The sequence below is a fragment of the Nematolebias whitei genome, chromosome 14, assembly GCF_014905685.2.
Source record: "Nematolebias whitei isolate Nwh7 chromosome 14, NemWhi1, whole genome shotgun sequence".
NCBI lineage: Eukaryota > Metazoa > Chordata > Actinopteri > Cyprinodontiformes > Rivulidae > Nematolebias > Nematolebias whitei.
Window position 1 is genome coordinate 4,559,102 of NC_056511.1, and position 23,649 is coordinate 4,582,750.

Sequence of the window (23,649 nt, forward strand, 5' to 3'; positions counted from 1 at the left end):
TGATGTTGATGGAGTTTTGGATGTTATTTGTGGAGTTTTGGATGATGATGATGGAGTTTTGGCTGTTGTTGTTGGAATTTGGGATGATGTTGATGGAGTTTTGGATGATGTTGATGGAGTTTTGGATGTTGTTGGTGGAATTTGGGATGATGTTGATGGAGTTTTGGATGATGTTGATGGAGTTTTGGATGTTATTTGTGGAGTTTTGGATGATGTTGATGGAGTTTTGGATGATGTTGATGGAGTTTTGGATGATGTTATTGGTGGAGTTGAGAATGTTGTTGGTAGTGGTAGAGCACGATTACAAAAACTGCTGTTGCAACAATCTAGTCCTGTGATGTTTGAAGCCACATTTTTCCTGAACAAAAGAAGATGGAGGAGTTCTGCAGCTGCACATGTATTTGGAGTCATGCAGCCTTTTTCCAGATATGTTGTAGATTGATTTTTTACTGTTGACACAAAAATATATGAATTTACAGTCATTTTTTTTAAATACAAACAAACAAACACATGGTGTATCGATCGATGATTAAGATGTCACCAGTTGTCCTTATTTTGTCAGGTTCAGTTGGTGTTTACTTTCTTTTCAAAATAGTAATAAAAAATAAAGATTTATCCTTTTTAAGTTACTGCTTTATTATTAATTTAATATAAATTATATACTGCATATATATTTTAATATAAAAATATTTTGAAATTTTATCATTTATATGCATATATATATATAACTATAAATAAATAAATAAATTTAAATATATATATAAACTTATTAACACATTAACTTTGCATGAACATAATTGTACATGTCAAACAATTTTGAGCTGGTTTGCAAATGTAAAAATCCTGAAAACAAAACAGCTGCTGGATATTTAACGACAATGAAAAACGAAGCCTCGTGGGCGATTGAAGTTTGTACTTTTTATGATAGTACAACATCTTGTATATTTTTTGATCTACCTATTAATTTTACAGACTTAATAATGAAAAACAGTTTGAAAATAGATTTTGATTGTATACTGGTAAAGTATTCCACATAAAAACTTACCATTTGTGCCAAAACAGCTTGTCTCACTTCCTGCACATTGTACCAGGGAGTCACAAGTTGAGGAGTTTGGGTCACAAACAACACACTGCAGGTCATTAGAGGGTTTAGGGCTGGGAACTGTAGAAGAAATTAAAATAATAATAATAATAAAAACACCATCCATCCATTATCTTTTTACCTGCTTCTTCCTTTTTGGGTCACGGGGGTCACTGGTGCCCATGTCCAGCAGTTACTGTGCGAAAGGCGGGGGACGCCCTGGACAAAACACTTTACAGCAATCTGTGCCTCATTTACCCATTCATACAGCTCTATACTAGATCTCTACAAAGAACAATCAAAGCTTTATCACATTCATAAACCAATGGGACACACATCAGAGGCAATGAGGGGTTCAGTGTCTTGCCCAAGGACACTTTGACATGTGACTGCTGGTGGACTCGAACACCCAGCTCTTGCATTGGAGGGCGACTGCTCTAACCACTCAGCCAGTTGCCCAATTTAGTTACCAATCAGCCTAACATGCATGTTTTTGGTCTGTGGGAGGAAACCGGAGTACCCAGAGAAAACCCACAAATGCACAGAGAGAACATGCAAACTCCACCCAGAAAGGCCTCTGGCCGGGATTTGATCCGGGGAAACCTGCTCGCTGAGAGGCGGCAGCTCTACCAACTGCGCCACCGTGCTGCCCAATAAAAACACCAAGAAAGCATTTTATCACTGGAAGCCAAAAAAAAAAAAAAAATCACAATCTTGTCTTTTTTATCCGTATGATGAATCTTACAGGGTAGAATATCTGAGTTGCAGTTGTCGGTGTTGCAGCAGAAAGCTGATGAAGTTGCGCTTGAGAACCCCGCATTGACTGAATAGCTATGACTGCCTGTGCTTGGACACACCGACGATGGAGCACAGTCCGTGTAGATTTGTTCTACTGCTCTTCCAGATATGTTGGCTGCAGAGTCAGAGTAGGTTTGTGATTTAAAAAAACAAAAAGAACATATTGTTACATAAACCACAAAATCAGTATTTTACAGTAAAGTGATAATTGCAATAAGGATACCTTGAATGGAAGCTGTTATACACATGGAGCCCGAGTCACATGACGTTAGTGTTGTGTTTGTACACTCCACATCTGTGCAGGTCTGACACTGCAAGACTTCAGTTCCACAAAGAATAACAAAATTAGAATGTTGCATGAAATCCTCCGTGGGTTAACAGATTCAGTTTATACTTTTAGTCAAAATAATATTTATCGATCAAATTGTATAACTTCAGTAGGTTTTCAGCTTTTTTGAAATGTTTTGATTGTTACCTTTTTGTGTGGTTTTGGTTGAGAGTTCAGGAGCTGTAGTTGTTGGTTGTTGAGTTGTGGATGTTGTTGTTGGTGGTGTTGGTGGAGGTGTTGGTGGTGGTAGAACACGATTACAAAAACTCCCGTTGCAACAATCTAGTCCTGTGATGACTGAAGCCACATTTTTCATGGGCTGTAAATGATGCAGGATTTCTGCAGCGGCACATGTATTTGGAGTCATGCAGCCTTTTGTCGAATATGCTGTAAGTTGATTTTTTACTGTTGACACAAAAACATTAATTTAACAAGTCTGTTAAAAAATACACACACGGTGTGCTTGATCAATAAAGACGTTACATTGTCTTGTATACGTAAAAGACGTGTTGACATGTTTACTTAATTCTTAAGGTACTAATAAAAAGGCAAGCTTAATGTTTTTTAAGTTACTGCTTTTAATATTAACTTTGCATGATAATATATTTATTTTTATTTAACAACATTAATGTACATATAAACTCTTTTGTGCTTGTTTGCAACCAATTCTGAAAAAAAGCTGACAAATATTTAATGCTTTAGGAAAACTTTAACTTGTAGAAGATTGTGTTTTGTCTGTGATTTTTATGACAACATATCTTTTAATGAGACATTTTTAGTTGTTTATCACGGTGGCCGACAGGTGCACATGAGCTGCAAACAGCTAAACGCACAACAGTTATTATTACCCTTTATTTAACCAGGCTAATCCCATCGAGATCACAGATCTCTTTTGCAAGGAGGGCTGAGCCTGAAGACAGCCCAACATGCATGCTTTTGGTCTGTGGGAGGAAACCGGAGTACCCGGAGAAAATCCATGCAAGCACGAGAAGAACATGCAAACTCCACACAGAAAAACCCCAGGTCCAACTGGGGACTGAACCCAGGACCTTCTTGTTGGGAGGCAACAGTGCTAACCACTGAGCCACCGTACTGCCAGTTAAATCACGCTGCAAACATGAATGTTGCAAACTCAATCTATCCATTTTCTTCTACTTATTCTGGACTTGAGTCTTGGGGCAGCAGCTTGCTCAGGGAGGTCCAGACATCTCTTTCCACAGCCGCCTCTTCCAGCTCTTCTGGGAGGACCCCAAGGTGTTCCCAGGCCAACTGAGAGACGTACTCTCTCCAGCGTGTCCTGGGTCTTTCTCGGGGTCTCCTCGCAGCCAGACACGCCTGAAGCACCTCCTTAGGTAGGCACCCAGGGAGCATGATGCCCGAACCACCTCAACCGGCTCCTCTCAATGTGGAGGAGTAGCGGTTCTACTCCGAGTCTCTCCAGGATGTCTGCAGATGTTGGATGCTGTCTATCATGGTGCACTAAGATTCATAACTGGCTGTAACTACCGTACCCACCACTGCACCCAGTATTCACTGGTTAACTGGACATCTTTAACTTCACACAGACTCTCCCACTGGTACATTTTCATCTTTAAATCACTTCTTGGTCTGCTGCCTTCATACATCTCCTCCTACATGTCTCTGTGTGAGTGCAGTTACAGCGTGCGCTCTCAGGACATTATTACCTGCAGTGTTCCCTCAGTGCAGACTGAACTAGACAAAAAGGGCCTTCTCCTACTCCGCTCCTGTTTCCTGGAATATCTTGCAAATGATCTGAAGCTCTCAACCTTGACCTCTTTAAGTGGCTTCAAACATCTAAGATCCTGTGAAAAACCACCTGTTTTGAGTTTTCTACACCGCCTTAAAACCTAGCTGTTTTTTGCTACTTTTCCTTTTAATTACCGTTTTATTTTCATTTGTTAAAAATAAGCAAAATATAAATTTGTACACATCTATTGTTGTCATTGTTGTCATTGTTGTCAACTGTTGTCATCACTCTTTGTTAAAATTCAAGTCTCTCTTGTAAAAGAGTCCCTGAGGCTCAATGGGACTAGCCTGTATAAATGAAGGTTGAATGAATGAAAAGAATAACTGAACTTCTCACCTTGTCTCTAAAAGAGAGTCCAGCTAGCCTACGGAGGAAACTCATTTCAACCGACTGTATCCATGATCTCATTCTTTTAGTCACTACCCAGATCCAGTTGATTTGATGCAAACTCCAAACAACAAATGCAAAATAAAAACTGCAAAAAGAAAAAAAAAACTGCAACCACAGAAAATAGTGAACCATACAACCAAAAAAACAGATGCAAAGGAAAAATAATGCAAATACAAAAAAACCTAACAAACAACTGCAAGTAAGAAACGCTGCAAACTCACTCCTCAAAACAAGTTCACCAGACCAATAGTGGGACTCGACCACTGGTCATATGGAACCAGATTCTGTGATTACTCATTTTTTCTTTTGCAGTGTTTGTCTGTTGCATTTGTGTTGTTGTTTTTTGTTTGTTTGTTTGTTTGTTTGGTTTGGAGTTTGCATTATTCATGTGTTTGCAACTCATTTAACTGTTTGCTTTGCATTTAGTTGTTTGCAGCTTGTTTGTACTTGTCAACCACCGTAGTTTATGTTATAATTTATTTACCATTAGCATATGATGGAAACACAAACAACAGTAACAACTGTTTTGATCTACCTATTAGTTTTACATACCTAATGCTGGGAAACAGTTTAAAAATACTTTGGTGCTGGATTGGTGCAACCTCAAAACTTACCATTTGTGCCAAAACAGCTGGTCTCGTTTCCTGAACACTGTATAACAGAGTCACACTTTGAGGAGTTGGGGTCGCAAACAAAACAATACTTGTCATTGGAGGGTTGAGAGCTGGGAACTGCAGGAGAAATAAAAAAACAAAGAAAACATTTTGATTACAAATGAAAAAAGATCATAATTTGGTCTGCATGATGAACCTTACACGGTAAAACGTCTGCGTTGCAGCGGTTTGTGTCGCAGCAGAAAGCTGACGTAGTTGCACTCAAGAACCCCGCGTGGACTGAGTAAGTATGACTGCCTGTGCTGGGACACACAGACGATGGAGCGCAGTCCATGTAGATTAGTTCTGCCGCTGTTCCAGACGTGTTGGCTGTAGAGTCAAAGAGTAGGTTTGTAGTTGTGAAAAACAAGAACTGCAGTAGATCATATCATTTAACATACAAGTAATGTTTAGGAAAAGGAGCATACCTCGAATGGAAGCTGTTACACACATGGACCCTGAGTCACATGACACCAGTGATGTGTTTGTACACCCCTGACCTGTGCAGCTGATACACCACAGGCCCACAGCTACATTTAGGAACCAAACAGTTAATGACCGAGTGTTAAATGTTCTGAATATGTAAATGTTCGTACTAAAAACATTTAAATTTCCACGTTTATAATTTTTCGTACACTTTTAAGTTTGTTCAACTGGTTTCCAATAGTTTTACTATAAAACGTACAAACAAACGGTAACATGTTTTTTGCTCCAGTGTAAGGTTTAGCATTAGTTCTTGTCTAAAGGTAAAAGTAAATCCTTTCAAGTTCATGTTATCATCAGACTCTGTGGTAAGGGTTATAGAAAATGATTTACCTGTGCTGGTGAGCGCCCAGATGAGAGACAGAACAAAAACCAGCGTCATTGTGATTTGTTTGCAGAGTACTGAACCTAAAGCGTTGGACACGTTTTAAATAGGACATGTAAAATAATTGTGTGAGGATTCTTCCAGGTGAAACAAAGTCACTCAGCTTATCTCTTGTCAAAATGACAAGTCAACACCTCCGTAGCATTCCTTCAAGGTACATCAAAGAAATGCATTTGACTCTGCACCAACCAACCACGAGGAAACATTTGTAATTCAACCTGTCTTTTTTTTTTTTTTCTGTTGAAATCACTTTTTATTTTTCACTTCTTGAGTAGAACATTTCTCATTTCTCTAGACGTGTTTCATTTTTCTTATTTCTTCAAAAGTTTTGTGTCATTACATCTTAGGTTGATGCACTTTTAGGGCAGATGACCAAAACACCGTCCCTCCTAAATCTCAAGATTTGAAGGACTGCAGCCAACACGACACGTCGACAATCAATGATACGAAATTTAAAAAAACCTTTGTCCATTGTTTTAACCCTGTCTTTTATTTTGTGATTGAATTAAGTACATTCTTTGTAAAAATCTAACATTTAACATATAAGGTCATAATTTATGTTAATGCAGGCAACAAAATACGTTCATCCAAAAAGAACAACACACATAACATTTTACATTCTCTCATTATTTAATTAGTTAAAACTAACTCAAAAAGCAGACCCAGTGCGTAAAATCTTTTAGAACCACATTTTGACTTTTGAAAACTTTTGGTTTGTCCTAACAAACTTTATATGCTGAATTTTTGTTGCCATGTTAGTTTTTTAGAGGTCGGGTTTTCTTCTGCAAGCCTTCAAAACAGGATATATTTGTTCAGTCTTTACTTAGTTGTCCTGTCATGAACTTTTAATTTGATAACTGAGGTCTGTAGTTTGAGATGGAGTCCTGAGGAAAAAAGAGCAGCTGCCTTGTTTTTTTTCTTTCTTGTGAATTAAACAATTTTCTTATTGCATAATGCTCTCTGAATTATTTTGGGAAGGACCTCGTGATCCTTCCTACAGTAGATTCACAGAGCAAGACGTATCTTACAAGGTTGAATCAGGTTCTCTGGGCGGATTCTTCTTTGTTAAAACGTTTTGTCTTTTATCCAGAAGACTTCTTCAGTCTGAAAAATAAAATGTCAATTTATTTATATATACAGTAGCACATAAAAACAACAAAAGCTGACCAAAGTGCTTTACAGTTAAGACAGATAAAAAGGGTAAAAATGCATCTAGTGCCACTCAAAAACATAAGAAAGTTAACAGTAAATACACAACAGTAAAATCAGCTAAAAATTAGTTCTCAGACTCTGTGTGGCTCAAATGCCAAGGAATCCAGATGAGTCTTCAGCAACGATTTAAAAATCTCAACAGTCTGAGCGATCTTTCAATTCTCTGGAAAACAGTTCCACAATTTTGGAGCAGCAACCGCAAAAGCCCGAGCACCTCTGGATTTCAGTTTGGATCTGGGGACATCTAAGAGGAACTGGTTGGTAGACTGGAGTGCTCTTACTGGAGTGTAGATGTTAATAAGATCGCATAAATAAGACGGGCCAGACCTTTTAACACTTTAAGAACAAGCAATAAAATCTTAAAATCAAACAAGAAGTGAACAGGAAGCCAGTGAAGAGAAGCCAGAACGGGGTTATGTGTTCATATATTTTAATTGCTGCTAAAAGACGAGCTGCTGCGTTCTGGACAGATTGTAAGCGATGCAAAGATGATTTGTCTAAACCCACATACACTGAATTACAGTAGTCCAAACGAGAGGTAATAAAAGCATGAATCACCTTTTCAAGGTCTCTGAAAGGGAGACAAGACTTCACCTTGGCAATGAGTCTTAGCTGGAAGAAACTGGATTTCACGACTGTATTTATCTGTTTGTCTAATTTAAAAGCACTTTCAAAAATAACTCCCAGATTCCTGACATTGGAGTGGCTGTATGAAGCCAAGAGTGTCAAGGGTGTTACATTTACCAAAGCTGATGACTTCCGTTTTATTTTCATTTAAATTTAGAAAATCAGACTTTATTGTCGTTTAGACAGTTCAAGAGTGGATCCAGTGGAGTGACCCTGTCTGACTCAATTGGAAGATATAACTGAGAATCATCAGCAAAGCAATGAAAAGGGTTGTTGTGTTTTCTAAAAATGGACCCCAAAGGCAACATGTAGAGATTAAAAAGCAGTGGACCTAAAATAGACCCTTGAGGGACCCCACAGATCCGAGTCTGAAAAGATGAAACGTTTCAACAAAGAAGACTCCGTCCAAAGAGCATGACTCAACCTTGTTAGATTCATCTACCTGGATTGTTGAGCAGCATCAGGACAAAGTCAGACATTAAAAACAACAGAAGCTGACCAAAGTGCTCTACACAAAAAATGGTCCAGGAATATGCAAATAAATGAGACAATTCATAGAAACCACAAAAGTAAAATACAGTTCAAATAATGCACAGTACAGATTTAAATTAGCGTCATAACTCTATCTGGTTTAAATGTCCTGAAATAAAGATGAGTCAGTAATGAAGTATTTAAAGTGCCAATTGTTAGAACTGTTCTGACGTGACTGTTCAACAACAGTCCAGTCACCTTTGGTCTTTAATCTACATCTGTCCAGGAGCACCGTCTCACCTGACCTCAGAACTGCTAGTTGTTGTGTGTGTGTGTGTGTGTGTGTGTGTGGGGGGGGGGGGGTGTCTTTGACTAAAAATACAATTCCATCAGTTTAAGTTCTTCTAACGCACGTACCATTGAGTATATTTAAACAAAATCAACTTAAACCATAATTTAAGTTAGGACATTCTAATAAGTTGTTTGATTGATCAAACTTTATTGTAAATGTCATAAAATGTCTTCTGATAAAGTTCTGTCCATTTAACTAGATTTCATCTAAATCAACCACGTTAACTAGAGTCTGCATTTTCATCTCTACTAAAGCAGCAGCTTAATTTTTTAACAAACCTTTTTCTGTTTTTCTCATTTTGATGAAATGCAGTCAGGTGTTTTGTCACGTTTTGTTTCTACTGAAGATTAAATATAGTTCCTTTAGTTTTAACCTTGTTCTCTTGTGTAACATAGCAGTTGTTGTATTACCCTTCCCTAATAACTGATGGCCGTGTGTGGTTTATATGCAAATGACGACTATATGCAAATGATCTGACCCATTCAGGTGAGTCATTGTGGAATGAAGGTGTGATTTCCGTTCCTGTTTCTGGATGCAGGCGCATCAGACCCACCTGTGGAGTTATTGCTTAAAAGTCTCTCTTGCGTGGTTGGGTTTAGGTGTAATTACCAACGAAAAGGATTTGGACAATGTTAATAGCAGGTAAATATTTGGGTCGGCGTCTTGTTCCTTGACACACCTGCTGTTGTTGAACCGGTGTCGTTATTATGATGAAGTTTGATGATTAGTTGACGACAAAGTGTTCTCTTCATTAAGATGTCTCGTGCTGGGAACATGACTTCCTTGGCATTGCGGCAAAAGATTGTGATCTCTCAGCCAAAGGTGATGGTGGTGGTGGTGGGGGGGGGGGGACAATAAACATGATAGATTTATTGGGAGCTATTTTTGTGGGGCAAACATATTATTAGTAGTAATAGTGTACCCTCCCATTGAGACCGTTCTCATGCATGTCAGGCGGAGTTATTCACCACTGTACCACTGTGCTGTTACACGTGTTCACAGGAAGTTATTATTCAGGCAGCCCCCCACTGTGTTGCTTTAAGCAGGTGTCCTTTGAACTAAACCACTGTTAGGCTAATGTGTGGGGGTGGTGGGGGGAGGGGGGACGGGTGACTGCATAAATAGTAAACATGGTTTCTGTTTTTGGTATTTCCTAATGGTTTCCTCTGAGGGAGAGGTGGCTCAGAGGTTAGAGAAGGTGAGTCTGCAATTGAGAGGTCACAGGTTTGAACCCCCTTACCCTTTATACAAAATTTGGGTGGGGAAGGTGAAGCACCCACATCTGCCTCCACCCTTATTTGCCCCACCATGGGCCCTTGAGCAAGGTCCCCAAAACTCCACAACCCCCTGTCCCACCACCTTCGCAGCCAAAGGTGAGGACAGAGTCAGACATCTTGTTACGTTGTTTATTTGTCATGTACAGGTTAACACAAGGTCGACAGTGCAATGAAATGTTCATGCAGGTGGAAAAAGTTATAATGAAAACAATAAAGGATTTAAAAAAAAGAGTGAGTCGGCACGGAGCTCTCAGTGGTTCTGTGGCACATGTGACGTCAACGTGACGTCATTGTGACGTCATCATCTATAACCTTTGATTCTGGTTAATATTAACTGACTGCTAGCCTAAACGAGTATAAAGACACATTTGTCTTGAGAAAAAGAGTTTAGTTGTTATTTTAGTGTCTTGTCTGAGCAGATGTAGATCGTTTCAGACATCTAGTTGTTATTTTCCTTCAGACCAGTTTCATGAAGCCTCTCTGTGCACCTAATAAATAATTTTTATTTTTCAGCTATAGGGTTGTAATTTAAAAAAGTAAGTTAATATCATTATTTATCTGCTCCTCAGATAAATGTTAGGAATGTTTCTGTTCAGTGCCCTGAGATGACTTCTGTTGTGACTTGGCACTATATAAATAAACAGAATTTAATTTAATTTAATTTAATTTAATTTAATTTAATTTAATTTAATTTAATTTAAAGAGTTCTAATATTTGCTTTAGAATACATTCAAAACTTTTTACTGTTTTATGTAGGTCAACATATTTTTTAAATGTCTAGTTTTGTTTTATTTAATCTGCTAACTAACAGAAATGCAACGCTGATGTTTAAAAAGTGGAGTACTGTATTAAAAACATGTCTTGTTAAAAAGAAATATTCTGAAGTGGTGCAAATCTGACATTGTAAGGATGGCGCCCTCTGGTGGTCCCCCTGCATCTGCACTCTCCAGTGTCTCTCACTGTTGATTGCCCTGATCTGTATCACCTGTGTGTCTCGTCCAGGTGTTTGTAGTCTTGTAAATCTGTCTGTGAGTCCTGCTCAGTGTCGGTGCACAGTCTGGTGTATCTCCTGTGTTCCTGGTATCCTGTCTTGTAAGGTTTGCTGCCATGTCAGCTGTTTATTTTTCCTTATTAAAAGTATATTTAATTTCACGACCTGGCGTCCGAGTCCTGCCTGCACCAATGGGTCCGTTCCTGACCTGCCTGAAATCCATGACAGACATTTGATTGAATATAACAAAATTCAATTTTAAAATAATTAGATATGGATATATTAGATATATATAATTTAATATTTTTAAATTTATTAATTTATTTAAACTTTTATTTAAATGATTGTAATGGACACACTTCATTGTTTTTAGGAAAAATAAGACAGCTACAGTTTGATCCAGTGAGACAGGATATGAAGACAAAAAGACACTGGACACGGGTTGTGTGGACATTTGAGTCCACAGTTTAGTTAATTTAGGAAAATAAAAGTCTGGTTTTACGTGTGAAACACATGAATAGCGCCCCAGCCTTTATCAATACAAGTTCTGAAGTCGATGAGTTCTGTTTGCAGATGTGTAAAGGTACGTACACTTACTGCCTCACTTACGCTTCATTATCTTTTGAGCTCTTTACAATATTTTTTTTAATCAAAAACAGTTGTGGTTTTCTTTTGTCCATTAATCATTTTCATAAGATTTTTCCGTATTTTGCCACGTACATTTTTAGACCTCAACACAAAATATGACTCCGTTTAAATCTTGATATTTGACACAAAGAGTTGTTGGATAATAAAATTAGCTAAAATGACTGCACACAATGAAAAACACATCTTGATTTTTTTTAAATTTTATTTTAAAAACATCTGGAACGTAATCCTTTGGAGTCAGTTTTGTTGTGAACTTTAATTGTAAATGGGGCTGCACAGAAAACTTTATGGGTTTAAAACTAGATCTAACAAAAAGTGTAAGTCTTTCCTTTTCTGTTTGTTTTTAGTTTGCAACAAGTTCAAACTTGGTCTAAAACATGTTCGGTTGATGAGTTGCTTAAAAGTCTCTGCAGTGCTCCTTACAGCTGCGGTGAGAGATTCACGTTGCTGCAGACAAATTAAGTGCAGAGAAGTTCGATTCCCTCACGAGCTCATGAAACTTGGAAGTGAGCTGCATCAAATGAGCAATTAGAGTGCAAAATAACTTATAAATATATACTAATTCTCAGAACATAACACTCAAACTAGAACTTTTTTTAAAAAGTAAAATGAGCAGTATCTGAGCTCTAATAAACTAATGAAAGAGTTAAATTTGACAACATAGTAACATTTCCTAAATAAAATTACAGCAATATTTATCAGACTTTTCAAATTTGTGTTTAAAATTAAAATATTTTTCTCTGGTGTAAAATCCAACATCTTGTTAATCATCTTCGTCGTCGTCAATGTCTCCGTCCTCTAACAGTCGGGCCTGCGAAGCCTGCCGCTGTGCCACCGCCGTCACCATGGCAGCGCCCTTCCCACTGCCGTCCTCCGAGATGAGGAAGGTGATTTTACACTTGGGGGCGAGGGTTTCCACTGTTTTCTGTAGCTCTGTGCTGAAACTAGAAAACCAAAGGAAGTGAGATGTTTGGAGGTCTGACATGGCTGCAGCAACGTCACACAATAGTTTCACAAATCACAGATAATAAAACATTTTACTTTCAAATTAAACACAGTACACTAGTTTTTGTTGTTTTGTTTTCAGCCTGGGAGTGACCACACTTTTTCATCATGCAGCTCCTTTTAAACTGACCAGGTCAAAGTGATCTACCTGCTATAAGACCCCGTTTACACAGAGTGTTTTTCACTGTTTATTGGGGGTAATAAAGAAAAACTGGGCAGGTTTACATGAAAACGCTGTCGTTTCCATGTCAGTTAGGTTGCCAGATAAGAAATTATGAACTATAGTACTGTGGCTTTAAAATTATAGTATTTTGAACTTAACTGTCATATGTGCTGAGTAAAGATATTCTAAGATGAGGTGTGTGTTGTATTTGTTGAACATGTGCACAGAAAAGGAGGGGTTAAATAAGACATTTTAACTTTATCTGGCAACCTTCATGGTGCACAGCTGCATTCTGCGTGCATGCAGCGTTTGCATGACAGTTAGTCCAAACTGGTGAACACACTAACGTCTCTGAGGAGCCTTGATTTTATTAGTTTTGTTCCAACAAGCTGAAAAAGGGTGAGCAGCACAAAAACACTCTGCTCTCTGCCGTTTATTATAACTGTTGTTATTTATTATAACTGTTGTTGTTATATTTATTATAACTGTTGTTATTTATTATAACAATTGTTATTTATTATAACTGTTGATATTTATTATAACTGTTGTTATTTATTATAACTGTTGATATTTATTATAACTGTTGTTATTTATTATAACTGTTGTTGTTATATTTATTATAACTGTTGTTATTTATTATAACTGTTGTTATTTATTATAACTGTTGATATTTATTATAACTGTTGTTATTTATTATAACTGTTGTTATATTTATTATAACTGTTGTTATATTTATTATAACTGTTGATATTTATTATAACTGTTGATATTTATTATAACTGTTGATATTTATTATAACTGTTGTTATTTATTAAAACTGTTGTTATTTATTATAACTGTTGTTAGAGCAGAAAAACTTTGGACTGCAGCTGCCTGGAGTGCACGTGCCATGTCACACTTGGTGGACTTCACACCTCGGTGGGGGGTTCCTCTGAAAACCTCCACTCTGAGACCTGGACTCAGAAACCTTCAGTTTCAGAGGATGAGGATGTCGTCTGTAAATGAACGAACGTTTCACGTCGTGTAAACGGGGCTGCCCTGTCTGTCAGTCAAGAGACAACTTCGGCTGATGTCTATTTTTTAATGCCATGAGATCTACCCAGAATACCTTTGAGATCGACCAGTAGATGGCAATTGTCGTATTGGGCACCCCTGCTGTAGAGGATGTTAACTGACCTGTTGAAATCAGAGACTAACCACTGCGAGGACGTTTTTTTTTAATCATCACCAACTTAAGTTTGATCCTTCGTCAAAAATGAAACTGATTTTCTAAGTTCTATAACCTGGTAATTAGCATTCTTGGGCCAGTCATAAGCAGCTAGTGCAGGTTTCTCTTGTAAATGAGTCCTCAAGGCTCAGTGGGAACTAACCTGTATAAATAAAGGTTGAACGAAGAAAAAAGCATGTTGACACAACTTGGATGTCAGCTAGCATCCGATGAACATCTCTGGCCAGCCACCAGTAATAACAACAGTAAAGATTTACTTTATGTGTTAATGATTGAAAAAACGTGGCTCTGCCCTAGAAGGACCAGTTAAAAAGACAAATTATAAATTAGATTTTTGAGATTGGTTACAAATGGAGCGAGGTTTAGAGGTGAGGAGAAGTATGGGTGTACAAGACGGTTGAAAAAGACTTTAAAACAGAGAAAAGTCTTGAGTTTAATACTGGACAGTGGAGTTATTTGATATGTTATCTCCTTATCTGACCTTCAAGCAGTTTTCAAGTTGCTTCTTTAGACACATTTTGTTTCCACTTCTTTTGTTGAATTAATAAAAAATGATAAATATTGCAGTTTGACAAACATTAACCAATATGTTTAGACGATTAAAGATGCGTCTATGATTAGCTGAGACCTTGTCACACAGTACATCAGCCAGAGCTGTGGTTCTCAACTGGTCCGGTTTTGGGTCTTCCATTACTCTAATGACAAGCCGAAAGGATGATGCAGCAAATAGGACCTGTGTCAAAACTGTTCATTACTGGAGATCATTCTTGACTGATACTTTCAAATACCCTCAGATAGTTCAAAGAAGAACTGATTAATTTTTTTGGATTATAAGAAGGTTTGGTTCCTCGTTACTTACTTGGGATGCATTCTATATACTGTCCCATCGACCCCTACGAAGGTCCGCAGAATGTCCACCCCTCGGTTTTCACGAATACGGTCGGCGATGGTTGCCAGGGCAGCAGCACAGAGATGAGCAGAACGTTTGCAGATGGTCTGACAGACAAGTCGGACCACATGGAGATCCACCGGACTAGGTTTCAGACCCAGCTTAGTCAGAATTTTACTGGCATTTTCTAGACCGTTGTCTGGCCTGGTTGAAAAACATGTAGAGAAAAACAAACAAGAAGTTGCACAGATAATAAAATGGACAGTTTTAGAATCCCTAGAACTCTAAAATGAAATGCGAGGTTACTTACTTTTCGATATCTGAGGCGTATTTTGTCTCAAACTTCCTCCGAGTCAGAGCATCAGACACATTTCCATCAAACAGGAGCTTGTCCTTCGCTAATTCTTTCAACACCAGCCAAATAATGTCTCCCAAATACATGCCGCTGATCATCTTCTCAAAGCTAAAGGATGACACAACACCAAGAGAGAATTGGAAAAGCATTTTCTGGATTTTTCTGCCCTCTAGTGGTCAAACATTTCAATGCAGCAGCTTTTTAAAAAATTTTTAATTCATCCATCCATTATCTTTCACCCGTTTCTTCCATTTTGGGTCACGAGGGTCGCTGGTGCCCATGTCCAGCAAGCATTGTGCGACACCAGCTCAACAGCTCTACTAGTTCCGCCACCGTACCGCCCTGAAACAATCTAGTGTTTTATATTAGATGGAACTTTACAAACATCTGCTGCCATAATCCTTTTTATTTGCCACTGACACCGTCTGATAACTGATCAACCAGCTCGACGTCTGCCTTAAAGCCATACTTCGAAGTTGTTCGACAAGCAGCGGTGAATGCAGAGCAGCAGGAAAATACTCTCGCAAAGTACGAGGCAGATGCTGGATTATCTTGTCTTCATAAATTACACAAACAAAATGATTGTGTTCTGCATCTGGAACTCGAGAGGAGCCAGTTGAGGTGGTTCAGGCATCTGGTAAGGACGCCCCCATGGCGCCTCCCTAGGGAGGTGTTTCGTGCATGTCCAACTGGGAGGAGACCCCTGAGAAGACCCAGGACACGCTGGAGAGACTATGTCTCTTGGTTGGTCTGGGAACACCTTGGAGTTCTCCCAGAAGAGCTGGAAGAGGCTGTGGAAAGAGATGTCTGGACCACCCTGCTGCTAACCCCACAACCCGACTTCGAAATAAGTTGAAGATAATGGATGGACGGATGGATGGACAGACGGATGGATGGATGGATGGATAGATGGATGGATGGATGGATGGATGGATGGATGGACAGATGGATGGATGGATGGATGGATGGACAGATGGATGGATGGATGGATGGATGGATGAACAGATGGATGGATGGATGGATGGACGGATGGATGGATGGACGGATGGATGGATGGATGGATGGACAGATGGATGGATGGATGGATGAACAGATGGATGGATGGATGGATGGATGGATGGGTTTGGGACTTTTTAACACAGCATGGTGGCTCAGTTTGTAGAGCTGTTGCTTCTCAGTGAGTAGGTTGCTGGTTCAAATCCCGGCCAGGGACCTTTCTAGGTGGAGTTTGCATGTTCTCTCCATGCATGCGTGGGTTTACTCCAGTTTCCTCTCACAGATCAAAAACATGCATGTTAGGCTGACTGGTAACTCTGAATTGTCCCTAGGTGAGAGAGAGAGAGTGAATGGTTGTTTGTCTCATTTGTCTCTATGTGTCCCTAAGATGGACTGGAGACCTGTCCAGGGTGTCCCCCGCCTCTTGCACAGTGATAGCTGGACATGATCACCAGTGACCCCTGTGACCCAAAAAGGCAGAAGCAAGTAAGACAATGGATGGATGGATGGATGGATGGATGGATGGATGGATGGATGGATGGATGGATGCATGCATGGACTTTTTGACTGACTGCCAAGCTTACGTGTGGACTCCAGGATTGATAGAAGCTTCGTCCACCTCCTTGTCATATTTGGTCCAGATGTCATCGAGTGAGTTGTCGTCTCCAAAGCCCCCCCACTCCGTGTTGATGCACATCTTTCCGTCCTCCCCCTCCACGCGCTCCACGTTCTTCATGTCCTCCATGTAGCAGGCGTTGGTTCCTGTCCCTGCAGAGGAGGAGGAGCACGACATCAGACAGAGCAGCTAAAACCACATTTCCACACGCACTGTTGTTAGTTTATTAAAGCAAACTGGAGAAAACAACAAAGTATTAATTCATTTTTTATTTGAATATTTTGGTATTTATCTACAGATGTGCTTGTTCTATACCTTTCAGTAAATAATGTATTTGTCACTTTGGTTGCTTCGTGTCTGCTTGCTGTAATTTGAGGTGTCTGTCTGTGATTGCGTACCAATGATGATGCCGATGTCACAGAATTGGTCCGGGTAGCCGCAGCTCATCATCGTACCCACCGTGTCATTCACCATGACAACTGAGCCGATGTTAAAGTCCTGCAGGCAAAACGACAGGGTCATGTCCTGTACATCTGACTGACTCACAAAAAGAAGCTTTTAAACTTTTAAACAGGCTGAACTGCTTGAAGTGATGATCATTCAGATCTCGGAGCGTGTTTGACTGACCCCTCTCCTCTGGATGGCCTTTTTCAGCAGCTTCACCACATCCTTCCCCTCCACCCCGGAGCAGCTGAAGCCTTTAGTCCAGCGGATCAGGACACTCTGCGCACAAACCCGACACAAATGTCACATTTGCTGCACAATCAGAGTTCTTCTGGAAGATCATGTGCACAAACTGTTGTGCGTCTGTGATAGAGACCTTGTCGACTTCCTTTTGTTCACAGGGGAAGGAGAAGGTGAAGCCCAGAGGAAGAGTTTTTCCTTTCAGCTTTTGGGAGTCGATGAATTCGCTCAGGCAGGCGACGATGTGGTCGAACAGCTACACAGACGGACAGACGTTGTTCAGGACTGACACTGGAGACTCTGCACCTCCAACAACTTTAAACTCTCCACAGGAATACATCAAAGGAAGTGGATTACTTCTAACTTCATACACATGAATGCTTCTGGAAGACCTGGGATCACTCGTGGTTCTAAAACAACGGCTGTTTTCCACACGTGTGTTCTACCTGTTTTCCGGAGCCCGTCATGATTTCCTGCGGGATGGGGCAGATTTTACTGTTCATCTTCAGCACCTTCTGCTCCATCACTTGAACATGAAGGACCCGGAAGTTTGTCCCGCCCAGGTCCAACGCCAGGAAGTCGCCTGTCTCTGCAGGGAGAAGCAAACAGCTGCTGATGGTTTGGTTTCAAAAGTGTCAGTTTATTCAAACGTTTTAAGAAAAGTGACTTTAGTTCTAACAACAAAGTCCATGCTCAATAATCCAGGTATACAATCCAACATTTTTCAGTCAGGTCATCTGGACAGTTTCTTTTTTTGTGCTGAAGCATTTCGCCTTCGATCCAGAAGGCTTCATCAGTCAAGGAAACACACAACTAAACTGATTCTTCCCCTCCATTGAGGGCCGGCAATGGAGGAGGGGGCGTGACAAAGAGACCATCTTAGAACCAACATAACTGGTTTGTTCCACTTTGGAGTAAGCTGTTGGGGGAAGAATCAGTTTTGTGTGTTTCCTTGACTGATGAAGCCTTCTGGATCGAAGACGAAATGTTTCAGCACAAAAAAAGAAATTGTCCAGATGAACCTGACTGAAACATGTTGGATGACTTCAGTTCTGTTTTCACTCAAAGGTTTTTCCTTAAAACCGTAATTGAAATATGTTTTTTTACTTTTTAACGTCATATCTCCTTCAGAAATCACTGTAGGAACATAAACATGTGACCACCAGAGACGTCTGCCACCTTAAGTTTTACGATACACCAAAGTTTACATCTCCGTTCTGTCTGCCTCTCATTCACTGACAGGGAGTGAGAGACACAGGTGTGTGGTTACCGTGGTGACCCTAATGAGCCCCTGGCAGCAGTTTAAACATTTATTTTGATTTTGGTTCTCTTTACACTTCTTAAACAGTGAATATTTAAAATGTAGGTGTTTTTCTGAGCGTAGACTGTGTCATGTGTCTGCACGGCATCCTGCAAAGGTTCTGCACAAAGTTTCTTTTTTTAAAGACTTTTCTGGTGAAAATGAACATTAAGTGTTTTTGGACTAAAAGGTTGTACCTGTCCCGTTCGGCTTTTCCCTCACGAAGGTCGGCAGCATCTTGACGGCCGCCCTGTGATGTGTTTTTTTCCCCAAGCCTTTGTTCATATCCTTCAGGAACCTTTTGGAAATCTCCCTCAGCTTCTCTTCAGAAAGTACGAAGGGCTCCAGGTACTTATCGACCTGCGCAGAGGCAAAGGTGCAGAAATCTTTCCATGCAGAAAATCTACTAAACGCACACTCAACCCCGTCATTGTCTCTCCAGGTTCAGACGCTGAAACGTTTGGGAGGCTTGAAGAAGGAAGCAGGTTTCGTTTTGCTCACAGTCTGCAGCTTCACAAGCAGCAGCTCAAACGTTCCAGCTCAGAGTTCGAGGACATGTTGAGTTCCTGCAGAGCAGGGGTGTCAAACCCACGGACAAAAGGGGGCCAAAATTAAAACCTTGTTCAAACTAAGGGCCGGCTTCAGAATCGACATTAGCTCAAGTTAGATACCAACATCTTCTCTTGGTTGCAGGTTCCTCAGAAAGAGTTTGATTGGTCTCATTTGATGTTCGCTGTTGCACTTTTGACATCATGATCAAAGACGACTGAACAAAATTCAAGTGATAAAAGTATTTTACATTTAAAATAACATGTTGGGGGCCAGACAAGGTGTCAACGAGGGCCACTTTTGGCCCCCGGGCCTTGACTTTGACACATGTGCTGCAGAGGAATGATGAATAAACACAGACAGCAAATCTGAGAGGAAGAGACGCCATTTACATCAGGAAAAGATCAGAATTTAAAAAACCTGGAAAACATGATTAAAAGCCAACAAAGAGAAAAATCCTGGCTGATTGATACTTTTAGTCGATAACTGATTGACAAGTGGAATATACATTTGATGAGAAATAATGCTTCACAGTTCTTATTAAAAAAAACAACTAGTAAAATAAGATTTTAAAAAAGAACAAACTTTACTTGGTTGATTTTTATGTTTATTAAAAAATGGACAAAATTCAGACTTATCAATCTTATTGGAGGGGGAGCGGTGGTGCAGAGGCTAGAGAGGGTGAGCCCATGTTCAGAAGGTCACTGGTTCAACTCCCTGGAATGACAACATCAAAAATGTGGGTGGGAAATCTGAAGCACCCACACCTGCCTCCACCCTCATTTGCCCCTCACTGGGCCCTTGAGCAAGGCTCTTAACCCCCACAATCCGCTCCCCTGGGCTCTCCAGATAGCAGCTCTCTGCTCCACACAGAGGGCTGTGGTAGCTCGGTGGTCTGCGCTTGTGTCAGGAAGGACATCCAGCATAAAAAGAATCACCAAGTCTTTGTTCAATGTGGTGACCCCTGAAGAAGGGAGCAGCCGAAAGAAGAAGAAGAAAAAATAAAAACATCTTATTGGACAACAAAGTTCATGCTCAATCATCCAGGTACCAAATCCAATAATTCTCAGTCGGGTCATCTGGACAGTTTCTTTTTTATAGAGACGTTTCACCCTCTATCCAGAGGGCTTCATCAGTCAGAGGAGTCCCAGTAAACTGTTTCCCCACCAAGCAGTAAACTCCTTACGTGGACCAACCAGTTTGCTGGAGCTAAGATGGATTCTGGGGGCCGTCCTGTCCCCCGTCGACTCCTCCCAGGCAGGCACAGCCAAAGTGGTTCAAAGCAACAAAGTTCATGCTCAATCATCCAGGTACCAAATCCAATAATTCTCAGTGGGGTCATCTGGACAGTTTCTTTTTTATAGAATCTTATTGGAGATTTAACCCTTTAGCTTCAGGAAGATTCACTGCAGGATGCGTAGAAGTCTGTCCTCTTTATTACAGCCTGAACTTTGAGAAAACGTTTTTAGGTAAAATCATTTCAAAATCTAAATGTTTGAGTTTTTAAGGATCAAGCATGAAAGTTAAGAAATCTAATCTTTCTTGTTCCTGTTGAATCTAGCAAAGTAAAAAAAAGTTCATGATTTGTGTGATTTACTGAGCACACCGTGTTTCCAAACAGCTGAAGGCAACTCGGAGCTGAAGATAAGAAACGAGAAATGAAAGGCAGCTTATCGTGTGGTGAGGGCAGGATGAAGATCACCGTGACACCAAGAGAAAAACTACTGCGTATCTTAAAAAGACAAGTTAGGTCTGAAACTCTACAGATTACGGATTTACTGCTCAGAATGTTTCTCGTTTTTTTATAACCACAAATTAGAAAAAGGGGAAACAAAGTTGAAATAAAGAAAAATAAAACTTTTAAAAATTGTGATATTTATTTATTGTCTCCTTGCAGATGGAGCTGTGGTAGCTCAGCGGTCATGTGGCCCTGAGGCTGCAGGTTCGAGCCCAGATTGCTTCAAGAAGGACGTCTGGTGCAAAGTTGGCAAATCGTTCAGACACGCTGGCTTGCTGCGGCGACCCGTGAAGAAGGTGCAGCTGACAACAAACATCTAGCAGAAGCTCTGAACATAAAGAATGTTTGGTCTCATCGGGACATTCAGGTGTTGTTTTGTCCCAGTCGTCCTGCTAACGTGTCGTGACCTCAGGACAAGGTTAACATGAAGCTGCTTTAGTGCACGTGAGGCTTGTGCATGTATCTCTGCTGAACAAAAGTTTCCCAAAGCGATTCTTGTTTAGTTCTGGCTGCTCCATGGACGATCTGCGTGATCATAAATCATCAGATCCTCCAAATTCAACATGTTTAAACTCGTGTGGTATTCGTAGAGTTGGATCAGATCCCGGACGAACGTTTCACTCCTCTCCTCCTTTCAGCTCCACGAGTTGAAGGGATTTTCCAGAAACGAGTTCGCTCGTGTCTCATTCTGCTCATTCATGTTTTATCCTCTTTATCTTGTGCTGTTTTATATCCAGAGGAGGCGAGGCCTGATTCATAAACAATATGTTTTACTCCCACTTCCAGCACTGGTTACCACCACATCAAATTCCAGTTCATTATCTGTAAAACGGACTGAATTCCACTTGAGGCTGTAACAGTCAGTGGACAGACTCTAAATATTTACCAGCAGCTGATGTACATCCAGTGATTACGTTTATTAAAGTTTCATTCAAATCCATCTGGTGGGTCATGAGTGATTTTGCCCACGGGTGACTTCATTTAAAATAAAATAAAATAAAATAATAATTTTAAATTTTTTTTTGGGGGGGGGGTCCAGGTTTAGGTTTGTGTTTTGGATTCTGTTTCTTGCATTTATGATTCAATGCAATAAAATAAACACATTTAAAAGGTAACAGATCATTGTAATACTTGGTGTATTTATATACTGACTTTAATTGCTCCATGTCCGGCCCCTGAGCTGCTGGCTGTCAGTACCTGTGGCCCCCTGAGCAGCTTTACTAGTATATAGCTGTACTATTCCGCTAACCAAAAAGTTAGCTTTGCTTACACTGAACTGCTAAGATGATCATCAGTCTACGTCACGTCTTCCACTTCTTACAGCTGAAGATGCGTCGACCAATGACGTCGTCACGTGGACACGTAGTCAGCCAATAGGGTGCCTAACGGACTTTTCGAGACACGCCCACAACAAACAGGAACAAGCTTGAGAATATTGTTAGGAGACTTAAAGTTGACAAACCTAATAATTAGTGGAAGCTAATTCCTGTAACAGTTTTTAAAGTTAGCAAAAACGCTAATCCGCTAAATTAAAAATTAGTTCCACTATTAGCTGTTAGCGTGTTAGCAGAACTGTGCCCACAACTGCCTAAAGTGATTATAAACTATGCATTTTTTTTTTTTTTACCCGCGTCCCCTTTCAGGGTTGCGGGGGTCACAGGTGCCCGTGTCCAGCAGTCCTTGTGCGAGAGATGGGGGACACCCTGGACAGGTCTTCAGTCCCTCACAGAGACAAACGACACAAACAACCATTCACTCACATCTAGGGACAATTTAGGATTACAGATTAACCCAACTGTGGGAGGAAACTGGGAAACCCACACATAACGCCCCATTCCCAACGTGTAAACTTCACACAGAAAGCCAAGGAGGCGAACCTGCGACATCCTATGATATAACTTTTGCACATGAGACAAGAAAATGTTTTGTTGTTTGTTTAATAATAACATGTGTACAGTACATAATACCTCTCAGAGACGTTTTACCAGATGTAAGAACAAATAAAGTAAAAACACTAAAAGATTTTAGTGGAAGTTTATTAGATAAAATTATTTTTCTTTTATACTGTACACAATGTATCCTGGCTCTAATTAGTTTCAAAATTCCTGTGTTGTTTCATGTTCACTTGTTTCTATCATTTATTTCCATTTTTATTTGTTTGTTTTTCACATTTTCTAGACGTACACACTCCTCTCTTCTATTTATAACTTTATTGAACAACCAGTGGATGATTTTATCCAAAAATTGAGTAAAACAGCCTCAATCATTTGATTATTTAGAGAATCATAAATATAAACTAATACAAAACGTTTAAATGTACAAACTTCGATAAAAACTATTAGGCAACAAGATGAATCAAATCCAGTATAAAGAGTTTATACAAATACTAAATCCTCATTTATGTCAATTTCTCAAATGTTTATTTTTACATTTGAAAATATTACTTTTAATTAATAAAGTTATTTACTAATAAACCAGATTCACGATGTGAAAACTTTTCCCCCAAAGTATTACAAGTGCCCAATTAAAGTCTCCGTGTAAATGAGCCATTTCAGATTTATTAGTTTTTGTTTCATCACCAACGGCTGCACGACGTTGCTGTGAATGAAGAGCGTCAGCTGCAGCTCCCACCAGCTGATGGACCTGCGCAAAGAGCAGCTGC

General features: G+C 39.8%; 1 protein-coding gene across 1 annotated transcript in view; it reads right to left on the bottom strand.

The window, feature by feature from the left end:
• Positions 1 to 12,212: 12,212 nt before the first annotated feature.
• The window catches only part of LOC119420390 (hexokinase-2-like), a 16,857-nt gene continuing 5,420 nt past the window's right edge, over positions 12,213 to 23,649 (bottom strand). Inside the window, exons 3-11 of the mRNA XM_037687779.1 lie at positions 18,898 to 19,060; positions 17,847 to 17,989; positions 17,537 to 17,656; positions 17,344 to 17,439; positions 17,115 to 17,214; positions 16,685 to 16,868; positions 15,060 to 15,212; positions 14,720 to 14,953; positions 12,213 to 12,408 (exon numbers count right to left, since the gene is read on the bottom strand). Of these exons, the coding sequence (XP_037543707.1) occupies positions 12,228 to 12,408; positions 14,720 to 14,953; positions 15,060 to 15,212; positions 16,685 to 16,868; positions 17,115 to 17,214; positions 17,344 to 17,439; positions 17,537 to 17,656; positions 17,847 to 17,989; positions 18,898 to 19,060 (1,374 nt within the window). The 3' untranslated portion in view covers positions 12,213 to 12,227. The remainder of the gene's footprint in view (positions 12,409 to 14,719; positions 14,954 to 15,059; positions 15,213 to 16,684; positions 16,869 to 17,114; positions 17,215 to 17,343; positions 17,440 to 17,536; positions 17,657 to 17,846; positions 17,990 to 18,897; positions 19,061 to 23,649) is intronic.